Raw genomic sequence first — 14,682 nt, 5'->3', positions numbered from 1 at the left:
ATTCCCTATAAAAACAGAGCTCTGATTTGTATTTAAGCGTAACATCACACTGCACGAACTGTGTCACGGTACAAAACCCGCAACAAAAGTTGTTTTGTTTGTGTTTGTAAGTGTGTATGTGTGTGTCTCTGTGTGTAATAATTTAAGGTGGCCTTTCCAAAAATACCTGTTCTGCTTCTACCCAAAGAGAAACTTTTTTTACAAACCATATGGGACAAGGTGGCAAGTCACACATTGCCTAAAGAAAAAAAACTCGAGGTGACACTTTATATACGCACCCAATGTAAAAGACCTGGATTATCCCACGGCAGGTGTCAACACCTCGAAGGGACGTGACAATGACCGTGGGCGAAGCAGAGCTGGACAGAGTGCATCACTACAGAGTCATACCAGGGACGCGGCCAGGCTCAACTCTGCTGCCCGTGCCCTACGTTCTGGACCAGCCGCTCTACTGGTCTTTGCCAGACCAGTTCCTGGGTGACAAGGTGACCACAGTCTAGACTCTAGACAAACTTACTGGGCTGGAACAGGTGTTAGCTTCCTTGCGAGTTCTCAAAAGAAAATGTTATGATACTTAAGGATTTGGGGGCCTCCTAATTTTGAATCGCCTCCAAAAACTTCTAAACTGTTTTCAGAAATATATTCAATACGATCCACACGACGAAAAATGTAGAACCAGTATTCAAGGCTGCATTTGGGCATACTTCATTGTTGAAGTAGCATACATTTTGCCTTTATTAAGGGGCACAGAAACTGTAATGAAAAACACTTGAACAAACTGAAATTTAATTTCAGTTGTGTACGTATGAACGAAAGAATAATGCCAGTTTGTGTAATGCCATTCGATATACGGAACAACGAGAAACCTAGTGTGTTTCGTTTTAAGGATTTAACAGAACTCAAACAAAAGTTCTGTCAGATTTCTACGTAAAATCGGAGTGCCCATTTAAGAGTTGGCCATGATCAGCAGCCATCTCCTTGTGCCCAGGTTCTATCGTATAATGGGAAGCTCCGCTTCCGGGTGGAGAGCCGTTCCCGGGACGTGTTCCCAGAGGCCCAGCTGCGCCAGTTCCCGCTGGTGTTCCTGCAAGGGAACCACCGCATATTGCTCGCCCACCGCCCCAAGGAACCCTCCGAGACGGGCTTCTACTCCGTGCCCCTCCACGAGGTGAGGGAGGTTCATGTGCCTCGTTGTTCTCTACACCTAAACTATGGTGTCTGGAAGCTGGAACTCGTTGGAAAGTGCTTAGCTTATCGCATACTCATCTATGGTCCTTCGATTTCCGCTTGGTAACGCCATAGAAGCGTCATATTGTTGCATGCTGCAATCCTAGCGAAGGCCCATTAGCGGAGGTAGACGCGGCAGACATCTGTTCTGGTGTATGTAGTTCTCGAGCTTGACAGACCACGGAAGCTCCAGCAGTCTAGAGCTGGGACGCTACAACGAAAGCGAAACTTGCGTTCGCTCACTCTTGCTGCCGGAAGGTTTTCAAACAACTGCCAGTATCCTGACATACGACAGTGTGACACGCTGGCAGAGGATTTAAATTGTCGCAACTTCGGAATCACTTTTGATGCGTGACCAGTATAGGACGCTGAACATACCAGTGGGAAACGCCCTCTGGGCACTGTGTCTAAGTTTCTCCAAAGCCTAAACCCTCAGTCTCCTTATGTTTGCTGTAGTAATGAGAGAAGGACTGCGTAAACTAGGGACCAATACTATAATTGCTGGCATTTCAAAACCAGAATAAATAACATGTTTATGAACGCGTTCTTTATTTGTTTATAAACACGCTCTTAATTTGTAGCAGGCGTTCGAAGCTCAAGAATAAAGAAGGTTGCTTACGAAGTGTACTCGGCACCGCTGCCAGTGGTATCGGTGGAACTAGCTAGGTTATTGGAAATAGCCCAAAATGACAAAATGTATCTATGGTTTCGGAGCAGCGAACTGTGATGGCTACAGTAGATTCCTGTCCAAGCATCCAAAGGTAAAAAAAAGAAAGGCGTTCGCGAAAAGAAAGAAAAAAAAATCGTATCCTTAGATGTTTGCACCACCTAGTTGAATTCAGCGGTTGGGTTGAGAAAACCGCAATGACAGTCGTCGAAAGAACACGGGCCACTGGGAATCGGGAAAAAATACATTTCATTTATTTTCTCTCGGGGCACGTGGGCATTACAAAGAGGAGGGAGTTTCAACACAAACATATATGAGTATATCAACGAATAAGGCAAAAATAGTAACAATGACTAAGGAACAGCGAAAAGATTTGTAATCGCAATTTTAAAATCAGCGTCATCAGTTATTAGGACAATGAACTTTCAAGTGTACAAAAATGTTGCAGGTCTTATGTAAGCCTTATGTCCGATCGTGGTATATGTTAGAGCCTTCATTTGAAGGCATGTATTCAAAAAGGCACAAGCAACCAAAGAAACATTGCATATCGTTATTTTTTAACGTTTTGTCGCATCTATGCGTTAACATTTTCCTGCTTAAAGGGCAACTCCGCTCAATTCCGAAAAATTTAGGCTTCCATGTGATTCACATTCACAAAGCACTACTAAACAACTCTACGTCTTCGGATTCGCGAAATGTGGAATATTTGTGTAATCCTAATTTAAACATCAGCAGATACCGAAGCCGAAACTTCGGTTGCGTCAGGCAACATTGGTCTTGGGTCGTCAGAGTCATGGCAGGTCACGTCGAACCACGTGGTCTTGTGACGCTCGGGAGAAAGCAAGAAACCGAGCGAGGTCTTTTTTTTTTTTTTTTTTTTATTGGACGCGGGCAGGTCGCTCCGCATGGCGTGGACGGTGATGGCCCGGGGGCGAGGGGGAAGGGGAGAAGACAAAAGAGGAGAAAAGGAGCGGAGAAACAGACCGATAAAGCGCGATCCAAACCAACGCTTCTTTTTGCGCCTGTAGGTCGTGCGGCTGCGGATGTGACGCATTTCGTGGCGTTTTTGCTGTTTCCGGGCGCGCTTTCTGAGTCAGAACCGTGCGCTTTGGTTTGGACGGGCGAAACTTCGGCACGAGCGCACAAGCAAAGTGCAACTGCGGCAGACGGCGAGAGAAAGAGAGAGAGAGAGAGATCGCGTTGTCATGTTGGAAGAGAATAAAAAGGGGGGGGGGGGGGGGGGGGGCGGGGGAGGAGAGGGCAGCCAGACGGCGAGAAACGCGGAGCCGGAACTAGCTTGCCCTCCACCGATTGGCCGGGACACAGGAGCGCCCTATACGTCACCGCGCGTTTTTGTGCGCGTTGAGAAAGAAGTTGAAAACAACCAACTTTCTTGTGCGCGCCCGGAAGGAGCGAAGAAGCGGCGCGACGTCACGAAAATGCGTCACATCCGCAGCCGCACGACCTACAGGCGCAAAAAGAAGCGTGGGTTTGGATCGCGCTTAAGCGCGCAGGGCAGCGCATCCCAGGCGCATCCGTGTTACGGTGATCACGTGAACGCCCGGTCAGCCAACACCACGAGGAGAAACTCATGACGTCATCGTTCAATTGCGCTCTGAGAAGTAAAAACAAACAAAACGTGAGAATGACGTATGCATGCCTCTGACGTAGTGGCTCAACGTTGGCCGCTCCAACTCCGTGGCATTGACTGCGCTGGTGATTGCGCCTCGCGCCGCACGCTAGAGTTGGCAGATTTCGGCGACTTGGCACGCTTGAAGGTTTGCTGGCCAGTTTATTAAATATATAAACTGAATTAGATCGTAATATTTGACATGGGGTCTTCCTATATGATACTGAAGAGGGCTACATAGTTTTCTAAATATCAAAAATGAAGTGGAGTTGCCCTTTAAGGTAGTATTATTTATTTTATCCTAATAATCTTTATTTTGATGTGTCCACAAATATTATTAAACTTAAGACCTATTGATGCCCACATCCAGTGCGAACAGCGCCCCTTATCGAACCCAACAGTGGAGCATAAAAATGAATTGCATTGAGATGACTATCTGTTTTAATGCGAAAGCATTAACTGTCCCACGGAGCGAAGCCGCCGTTTTCTGTAGCAGCGAAACGGCACCTAAATTCCCACTGGCTGCGACGCGTTATGTGACCCCATAGCAACCGTGTCGTCGTTGTTAAAGGAGCTGTGCAACAATTTCAGTGATTTACTTAAATAAGTTGGGAGTCGGTGCCTTGACCTTTCTGAAGTAAAGAACAAAAAAAACGATTTTGCCTGCATGTCCTAGTTTTCATTTTAAAAATGGACAAAGATTGAGGTTTTCGGCACCTCTCAACTCCTTCGCCATCTTCCGAGTCACGTGCGCTGTGACGTCAATCGGGGTCGCGCGGGGTTTCGGTGAAGCCCTATCTTTAAAAACAAATAACTCCGACTTGCATAACAACACCAACAATTTATCAGACGTTTCGTCTCCCATGCGGGAGACATCATCAGTGCAGACTGGGCACGTACCCGACTAGCTACCAGCAATTTAACGCTTCTTCTCCCTTCTCTTCATCCGTAGCGCTGGTTCTGCCGACTTCTTCGTCCATGGCATACGGGAGACATTATCATCGTCTGCACTCGCTTCAACTTCTTTTACGTCCGTCGTCTTTTACGTAAAAGAAGTTAAAGCGAGTGCAGACGATGATAATGTCTCCCGTATGCCATGGACGAAGAAGTCGGCAGAACCAGCGCTACGGATGAAGAGAAAGGAGAAGAATCGGATTGCTGGTAGCTGGTCGGGTGTTCCCAAGCCGCACTGATGATGTCTTCCACATAGGAGACGAAACGTTTGATAAATTGTTGGTATTGTTATGCAAGTCGGAGGTATTTGTTTTTAATCATGAATCCCGGCTTTTGAAACATTTTTGCATTGAAGCTCTCTCTCTAGAGCCATCAGTGAGCAGCGAGAACTCATCCGCTCGCGACCGCATGACCACGTGCTGGCGCAGCGCGAACAATATGGTGAAAGGAGGAAGGTCTCATCCGGGTCCGGCCACACCTCCGGCACTGTCCCCGTCCCCCTCCGGCTTCTGGCGGCTGTTCGCGGTAGTAGATAGAGCAGACGGTTTTGTGGACCTAGGATTGATGGCGCATCTAAAACTTCGTATAATAAAAGTTTTGTAGATGACACCAGGTTTTTGACGCATTTATATTCGTGTTGAAACAAGATTTATACAAAAGTTACATTTTATCGAGCAGGTATTCGCACAACTTGCTATCTTTCTACAAGATTCCCCATTGACGTCATGCCGCGTAGTTCTCATGGCCGCCGCTCGCGGCCGCAGGTTGGGGAATATTCCAGTTTCAAGTTGCCTCGCAATTACGCGGCGGAATCGCAACATTTTGAAGGAAGGAGGTGTGTTTTTTGCCCTTGGTGACAAGACAAAAATTGTCAAAAGTAAAAGATGCCAATTCTTTCAACGTTAAAATCGTTGCACAGCTCCTTTAAGGAGCCAGCGGAACTGCTGGCGGTGCAGCGGGAAGGGGGGGGGGGGGGGGGGACGTTAATATGCGCTGGCTTAACGTTAGGCCTAACGTTAGGCTTAACATTACGCTTTGAAGTCTAACGCCGTCCACCGGTACCCTCAGCTAGGCTGGCGATGACGATGAGATGACACGTGGTTTCAGTACGCTCCGCGCCTAGCTTCGCACTCCCGCCGCTGCCTCACAGGGGCGCAGCAGTCAAGAGCAAGCTAGAGTAACTGTATATGCTCCGCTTGCGGAGCAGAGTACCGCAATGGTGCCATTCTGGAGCCAAGCACTGCGGGAAGCCACGGGCGGTTTCTGCAGGGGCTCGAAGGCGCAGACGCGAGGCGGCGTGTTGCGCGCGCTGCGGAAGGAAAATAGTGCGGTGTGCGGCGACGAGACGCGCATGCCCCGTGATCGTTTTCCCGTCGTTTCCTGTCTCCCTCTCGCAAAAAGCGTACCCGCGTACGCTCCCGCGGGTCGTGCGGGTCGCGTGTGAAGTGAAGTCGTCAAGTCGCCGTTGCTGGGATGCAGATAGCGTTGTGAGCCCGCTGTCTGCCCAACTTTTGGAGGACCGTTCCCCTCGAGCAATTGAAAGCAGCAAAAAACGCAGGCCTGTTTATTTTCCTCTTGTGTTCAATCGAAGAGAAAGTGCCGCTGCTCAGCCTGTAACTTTTTTTTTTCAGCAGACAGTTTACTTGATATTATGTAGACAGAACAGTGCTTTACCTTCGTGCGTTTCAATTATATGCGAATCTGAGAAATGTCAAGCACCCCCCCCCCCCCCCCCCCCCCCGTCATGCTAAAATAGTGTACAACTTTTTTTTTTTTTTTATTATTATCCGAAGTTTTTGCTATTTCACGAATTCGAGACGCCCGACTGAGAGCTTCTGGAGACCGGAATTTTCGCATGCTTTCAAGTTGGGCTAAATTTTGAATTCGCTTGAATCGCAAACATTAGGGGTTCGCGAATAATAAATGTTAGACGGTGCTCCAAAGTTTGGGAGAGGCCGCAAGGTGCAAACTGCCTAATATAAAAAAAGTCCACCGACGTTCCATTTTCATTGCGGATAAATCTTTGAAAACGCAGTCCAATTTCTGGCAGGGACCAGAATGATGCCGAGATTGACTGTTTTCCTATTGACCAGTATATTCCGCCCCGAGAATAGGGCCCCAGGCAGCACACCAATGTCGGTCCGACGTTGGCCTAACATTGGCAAAGACCGGCCGCAATATTGGACAATATTGGAAGCGCTACCCTTTCCAACGTTGGCCCAGTGATTGGTGCCAATGTTGGGCCACTGTTCAGCCATCGTTCCAGCCAATGTCGGCCCAATCATTGGTGCCAATGTTGGGCCATTGCTAAACCATGGTTCCAGCCAAGGTGCTCCCACATTGGCGAAAACCGGCGTAATAATGGACAACACTGGAAGGGCGACCCGATCCAATGTTGGCCGTTATGCTGATTTTTGGCCATCGTTGCACTCGCCCAGCTCTTTGCAAGTGCATTCACCAAGTTGTTTGCAAAAAGGAAGGTAGACAGACACAAGGGATTGTTTTAAAATCTTCAAAAAGTTTATTACACACAGCTTATTCTGTAGACAGGCACAAAATCAGCAATTTGTAATATGTGAAGAGGTACTATTCAACTGTGATACAACTAAGAAGATTGCAAAGTAAACACAAACCGGGGTAATTATTGTGGAGTGTCCAGTCTCCCGGCAGCTGGAAGAATTTTTTCCCCCAAATTCTACCGCTATTCGCCCTTCATTGGCGGTGCAATCAGTTCATCGAACGACATTTCATAGACAGATCGTTTCATCAACACGCGATGTTTCATAAAAAAAACTCAAAATACATCTTTTTCCCTCTTTTCTTTTTTGTTTTTTTGCAATGAACAGCTTCAGACTTGGCATGAAGCGGCGTGAAAGGGTGGGCTGGTTCGGTGAGCACGCGCCTCAGGAATACACTTGCGTTGAAATGCCCCTACAGCGTGCAATTCGCGTAATGCATGTCAAGGAAACGTTGCGCCTCAGGAATACACGCACGACGAAATGCCCCCACAGCGCGCAATTCGCGTAACGCGTGTCGATGAAACAAAAATGTCGACGAAAAGGTGGCCACGAAACGTGTTTTCGCGAAACGCACGGAGAATAAAAAAGTCAGCATTCTACCTGCAGTTGTGACATTATTTCAGACAGATAATGGCAGGCGACTGTCGGTAAGATTGCGGGAAACTTATTCTAACGGCTGCCAGGAGATAGGCCCTGCCCAAGTCTAGAGGTTATCCGGAAGATTACCCATACAAGAGCGGACAATGATCACCAAGTAGGTTGCAGCGCACTTACTTTGAAAATAACGGACTTGAAAGATGTAATCCGACATATATGTAAACACGGGCACTGCACAAAAACCCCTCAAACACAAAAACCAGAAGGAAGTGATCCGTGAAGATTCAACACGATGTAGCACACGCTGCCATTTGCCGAACCGAACACTAAACGATTCACAAGAATGTCTTGGGCTTCTATGAAGAAATCGACACGGGTGGGACTTTTCGAACGAGATACCATTTACCACAGAAGCGAAATCCACAGCGGGCCCGCACCCCGCAGGCCGCGTCACACGCGAAACTAGGTCCGGTCTTCGCGACGCAGGCATTCCGAGTTTTTCAACGGCTAATGCGTCATCCGTCAAACCACGTGATCACGCTTCTGCCGTTACCCGCGCACAGAGAGCGAACTCAAGCGATAAAACGTGTACAGTTCATTGGTCCGGCGAGTACGGACCGTCTACCGCGCCTTCAGCTTAGGGAGAGAGAAAAAAAGAGAAGGAGGACAAAGCAAGCAGGCCAGAACGGGGGTGGGGTGCGCTTACAAAAGGCTAATCTCCAGGGGCATCTCAACAATGAACGCAGCGAGAGAATTTGTCACTTCTACCCAAGGTTGATAGTGCAGTAGATGTTATGCGTGACCTTGGGCTTTAGGCAGGTTCCGTGCTCTGCCTTATCACCAGCTTCGAGACCGTAGTCAAGTGACCATAACCGGAGACACGATTGGCCTTAAACACGCATAGCGTCTACCCTGCTGTCAATACCGATTTAACAGGACAGCTCTTTGAAGGTCAGCTTTTGAACTTCTAAAGACGCTCTCCAGCCCAAAAGTGGTTCTAAACGGGGCAAGTTTGAAGACAGTATGTTTTACGTCGTATAACGTAAATATAATAATATATAAATATATAATATAATGTAATGAAGAACTAAGCGCGACTATTTTTTGCGCTCGATGTACACAAATATATCTATAAGTATATAAATATATTTTTTATCAATAAATTTAAAACTGTTTGTACGCTGTTAGGTTCGCGTTTTTAAACTTCAAATTGTTTTACGAAAGAGTTACACATAAAAGACAGCCCGAGCAGCACATCGTCCGAATTGCAGCACACGATGAATCGCCCACGCTCGCCGACAGAGGGTTGCGATGCTGCGCGAACGGTTTCTGAAAGATGCTGGGTAGGGTACTCCGAGCGCAACGGCTTCGCGACCGTTCGAAGGGCAAATGATTCGCGACAACAAAGTAGGGTCTAGCAGCTTCAGTAAGCTAACGGGGCTCGAGAGTCCCACGCTCACATTTCCGCAGAGCGAGCGCGGCCGGCCACATCGAGGCGCAGTGTGCTCTCGCGTCGCGATAGCTACGTCGTTGCTCTGCCTACCCTGATGACATGTGCACTGGCAGTCGAAGCAACCCTCTCGAGACTTCACTCGAGTTTAATATATGACTTTATATCGCGATATACTCTCGTAAAACTGAGAGTCACTTCGGTTGCAGCGTAAGCGGCGGCTTTATGTTTGTTGACACCTGCGTCGACAATGACTAAATATGCACAGAATCATTAAATATAAAAAAATAGAGCACGCAGAAAGAAATACAAACATGACAGGGGCACGGACAAAGAGAAAACGTTAACGCTACGTATATATAAAAAATATATTGGAAAAGACAAAAATACTTAAATCTAAAAAAACGGAGTTAAGTTGTCAACGCCGAGGTAAGGCAATGCGAATGGAGAGCAGCCAGCAAAAAAACTGCAATAGTCATATAGGCAGCTAAGGACGTATTTGTGATTGCGGTTATAAAGCGCCGGCGACGTACGCCCCATGAAGTTGGCTAAATAAAATTCTCGCCCGAGCGAGCTCATGAATGACTCTTTTCCAATTTCCTATTTCTGCAATGCAAAAAAGAGGTTCGCGGGTCTATAGCCTAGGCGACGTAAATATCGATAAGCCATTGGTTATGGCAGTACCAATATTGACCAGCCTATACCAAGACATCACCAATATTAGAAAACTCTTGGCTTTGACAGTTTAATATTAACCAGGTTAAGCCAACGTATATTCAATATCGGAAAACACATTGGCTCTTAAAGTTCAATATTGTACAGGTTATGCCGGCGTATATCCAATATAGGAGAGCTGTTGGCTTTGACAGTCCAATATTGGACAGCTAATGCTGGCATGTATCCAATATTGGAAAGCCATTGGCTCTGACAGTCCAATATTGTACAGTTTATGCCAGCATATATCCAATATCGGAAACCTATCGGCTTTGACAGTCCAATATTGGATAACTTATGCCGGCATATATCCAATATTGGAAAACAATTGACTTTGACAGTCCAATATTGAACAGGTTATGCCAGTATATATCCAATATTGGAAAGCCATTGGCTTTGGCAGTCCAATATTGGATAACTTAAACCAGCATATATCCAATATTGGAAAACCATTGGCTTTGGCAGTCCAATATTGGACAGGTTATGCCAGCATTTATCCAATATTGGCAAGCCATTGGCTTTCACAGTCCAATATTGGACAGCTTATTCCAGTGCATCACCAATATTGGAAAAACATTGGCTATGATAGTCCATTATTGGCCCAGGTAATTCCAATATTGGTAAACACATGGCTCAGTTGGGCCATTGTTGGGCCGTTCTTTGTCCCATCAATTCCAATGTTGGCCCAATATCGTGTGCTGCCTGGGGCGATAGAGCTCTGTCTACTTCCAGTGTGTGACACCAACCTACATCTCGCTTTCTCTTCTATTTTGAACATTTTGCTCAACCTATTAAACTGTTTTACAACCACCGACATGGTCCCTTGAAGAAATCGCGAACAGGCACAGCACTAACAGTCTCTAAAACATGTTTATCCACACAACTGCCGGCAGAAATCTTTTGGGGTATTGTAAAAAAGCAGACAATGATTAAAAATGATCTCCTTCCCATACGAAAAAGCCAGACGAGGCGGCGTCTCACATCGTATCTCGCCGTTGGAATCCAGTACAAGCTCTTGCCGCTGTCTGCGCGATTCGCGCACTTGGTAACACAACAGCCTGTCATTTTCACAGGGCTCTTTCTACGCGCATGCAAAATTTAATGCGGTAAACGACGTAGCGGCTGTCGAAAACGCCGTCTCCCCGCTTTCAAACGAGAGCTCCCCGACTCGCCAGGCTGGCCGGATGTACCGATCGCGTATCGGTTCCGCGTATCACTCCTCGAGAGCCGCAGACGCGGGGAATGCGATCGCCGTCCGTGTCGTCTGCTTCACATACTCTGAAAACGAACGTCCCCAAACATCACTCGCGTTATAAAAAACGAGATTGTACTGTACCCAGTTGATACACATGATGTTCAATGACTTAGGAAGCTTTCGGTTCGTTCGATTTGGGACTAGGATCGATATTTTGCGAATGCAAAGCGGAAAATATGTTCCCCCCGAAACTCGGCGCTCTGGAAGGCCGCTTTCCCGCAGGAAGGTCGGATCCAGTTCTGCGCGCGTGACCACTCCTCCGCCAATACGGAGATGGCGGCGAAAGGAAAAGGAACGCGCTACTCTGGCTCTGCAAGAAGAGCCTATACAGTTACTCTAGAGCAAGCCAGGTCGGTCGGCGCGGCGCACCGCCGCACTCCCTGCCGGTGCTGCGGCCGCCTCTGCCCCTCGTGTCGCCGAGAACGCTTTCGCATTCACAACTCTTGACAAGTGCTTAGGTGCCCTCGAAATGGTTTTTACCCGCGGCCAGCTTCCAATGTAAAACGAAGCTCTCTGTCTGCAGGACGAGTGGTACCAAGTGGACAACCCGCATATCCCGGTGACCCGCGCCATCCTGATGGTGGCTCTCCAGAACCTCCAGAAGATTTTGATCAGGGCCACGGACGGTCCGGACGTCAAATTTGCCAGGTGCTCTTTCCTTTATTTTTGTTTCCTCCGCGATCCGAGCCACAGAAGGTGTATATATACATATGAGCCAGTATGGCAGTAGAGTGGGCGATAGGGAATTTCTACACCCCGCCTGCTGACTTTATAAACTTTAACTTGCATAAGTCGTGACATATAGCTATCGAAATGCGTTTCACAGGGTACAATTCGTGTAACGTATAAACGTAAGCTTGTATTAGTAGTGGAAGTGATCAAGGTGTGGCTTGATTTTAAAAGTTAGTCTCAGAGTGTTTGTCTCAAAAATAGTGAATGAGTCATCAACCATGTACGGCACAGAAAAAGGTACCTAGAACTCACACTTAACTCCTTATGCTTGGCCAGAAATCAAGGATTGCTCCCAGGTTACAGACGGTTGTCATACCTCGTGATCCCGCGAGAAACAGGAGGGTCATTGACTCATTTTAGGATGTGGTGTTTCCGGCAGCCTAGAAGACGTCTCCCTGGAGACTGCGGAGCCTCTGTCTCCACACGAGCTGTCGCCGTACTTGGCTTATGGCATAGAGCAGGGACGGTGCCCCTTCCAGTATACGGCCTCTTCCTGCCAGGTGAGCTTTCCTGCGACCATTGACGTCACATTAGAAGACGCCAAAGCATTATACATTCCAGGGGCACACATAATCGTAATATGAAGTGCGGCGAGACTTCAAGCACACAACTGTATAGTTACAGAGATAGTCTAGAAGTATCGTGCTTGCCTGCACTGCTCAGCATCCAACTTTTTAATTATACGAATATATGTATTGCTTTTTTTTTTCAGTTTACTTGTTCTCCATTTTCTTCTTGTCTCTCCCCCTGGAAGGGATAAAAAATCGGGACAAATAACCCAGCCTAACACTTCTGTCTTCCATCCCTATATTGAGCCACCCTGCGACTGCATACGTTTAGTGATAGCACCTTTTTACGAAAAGTATGAAACCTTTCTTCGTAAGCGAGACAAACGGAACCAGAGGGGTCGTCCAGAAACCACTGCAGGAAGCAGGATGACAAAGGTTCCCCTCAGCTCGCTGGCGCTGTGAAACGTTTAGGATCGTCAGAATGTAAATGAACGCTATGCTAGCTTTTCTTTTTCCATTTCCACGCAAAGCTCGACTTAGGGCATCCCAGTTTCCCCGGCGCTCGCTTGTCGTGCATCACCTGATCTGAGCTCTCCCTTCCCGTGGGCAGGATCCTGCGGAGGGCTACTACCGCAAGTTCAAGCCGAACTACCTGGACAGCCGGGACATCCTGGACCTCGTCGGCTTCGCCGAGCCCTGCAACTGCAACAATCGCACCCGCGAGTGTCACAGGGAGACCGGCGTCTGCATCGTACGTGGCACACCGCCGCTCTTCCAATACCCCATAGAAAGCGAGGACGTAGCGCCGGAGTTCCGACGCAATTCACCGGGGTCCAGCTTGGGGCACAGACTCCACACGAGTGCTGCGTCAGCGTTAGCTTAAGAATCTCACAAATTGAGCACGAATCAGAGCCAAATGTTGATGTAGCACTCGTGTACAGTCTGTGCGCAGTCCTCCGGTAGGTAACAAATAAAAAATCATGAGCCATTCATTCCATTCTGTGAAGGTGGATGACCAGCGAAGCTGTTTAGCTCACAACACAAACGTGACACAGAATTTTGAACAAAGGTACGAACACATTTATGCACGATCTTCATCTGCTGTGTTTGCCGCCCGCCGCCGCCGCTGACATTCTCGTTGCCGTTCCCACCGTTGCTCTTCATAGGCACGTTGCTCTTCGGGAGTCCGGACTATAGGCAGCCTCCCCATTATGACGAGAGAAGTGAAATTGAAAATGGAGAACGGCAACTTGACCTTCTGTTTTTTTATATATATATAAAATCGCGTGGACGATTATCGCCGCCCCGAAAAGCCGAAGGAAACAAGACACGCGCGACGGCACTGCAATCCGGCGGAAAGTAGACACGCGCAACGGGACCGCCACCCCGGGAGATCGGAAAGAAACTAAGCACGCAAGCGCTTGGAACGACGACAAAAAGAGGCCGCTGAGAGTTTTTGTTGACGCACATGAAAAATCCACGGAACCCTGGTCATATAAAGCATCACTGTAAAATTCAGCACCACGTCTTCGTAGTATGGGAGGCTCATCGGCTCACTCCTGGCGCCCTCCAGTCCGCCATTACAAGGTGACGCTTATTTTTACAGAACTGCGGCGGAAACACCGTGGGGGACCACTGCGAACGGTGCGAAGAGGGCTTCTTCGGGACGCCGTCGCGAGGCCCCTGTTTGCCGTGCGCGTGCCCACTTCCTACCAACAGGTCGGTCAAAAGGACTGCCTCGTAGTCCGGAGAACCCTTACTTTCTCCTAAGACTGGAGCCCGTTCGTCCGAGTGTTGATAGAACCTCTGGTTCATTAGTTTCAGCAGCACCTGCCAGACTCATGGACCGGACTATATCTGCACCGACTGTCAAGAAGGCTACACCGGAAGGCGCTGTGAAAGGTGCGCACTGCTTGTTCCCACACCGGGGCGTCAGTCTCAAAGCCGGAACGTATTCTGCAACTCAGCATATACTTGTTTCAACAAAAGGGACAGAAAGCAAAGCAAATCCACGGATGTCTAGTTTAAAATTTTATTTATTTATTCAAATAATTATACATAGACTTCCGAAAGAGCGGCAATTTTAAAAATCATTGAGACAGTCACAAAGCTGCAGAGAACCATTTGATATTAATGAACAAATCAACCTATTATTTTAGTGATTATATAATTCAATATTTTTATTAATTTGCTTAGAAACATATTTATTTACCTTCAAGGAACATGCATAACGGAAGAGTAATCACAGAAAAATAATGGCAGTCCAAAACATTATATGCCATGGGAAAAACAATAAAATAAATTGCTGTCATTGTTCTAATCTCAAGAGAATAAATAAAAAAAACATTGCCGGCTGTTTTTACAAAAAATGCAAGAGTGTAGTTCAAGTCAATGCGCAATGTATTTGAATATGCTTCCTACCTACATG

General features: G+C 47.5%; 1 protein-coding gene across 1 annotated transcript in view; it reads left to right on the top strand.

Annotated features, from left to right (window-relative positions):
• Positions 1-14,682, top strand: part of LOC115324735 (laminin subunit alpha-1) — a 143,585-nt gene that overhangs the window by 89,188 nt on the left and 39,715 nt on the right. The window contains exons 27-33 of the mRNA XM_029985369.4: positions 312-485; positions 989-1,168; positions 11,537-11,661; positions 12,125-12,245; positions 12,865-13,005; positions 13,861-13,973; positions 14,073-14,156. Coding sequence (XP_029841229.2) covers positions 312-485; positions 989-1,168; positions 11,537-11,661; positions 12,125-12,245; positions 12,865-13,005; positions 13,861-13,973; positions 14,073-14,156 — 938 coding nt within the window. The remainder of the gene's footprint in view (positions 1-311; positions 486-988; positions 1,169-11,536; positions 11,662-12,124; positions 12,246-12,864; positions 13,006-13,860; positions 13,974-14,072; positions 14,157-14,682) is intronic.

The sequence above is a fragment of the Ixodes scapularis genome, unplaced genomic scaffold (genome assembly GCF_016920785.2).
Source record: "Ixodes scapularis isolate PalLabHiFi unplaced genomic scaffold, ASM1692078v2 PGA_scaffold8__174_contigs__length_109621045, whole genome shotgun sequence".
In the NCBI taxonomy this organism is placed as follows: Eukaryota; Metazoa; Arthropoda; class Arachnida; order Ixodida; family Ixodidae; genus Ixodes; species Ixodes scapularis.
The sequence above is the reverse complement of the archived record's forward strand: the minus strand, read 5'-3'. Positions and strand labels throughout refer to the sequence as shown.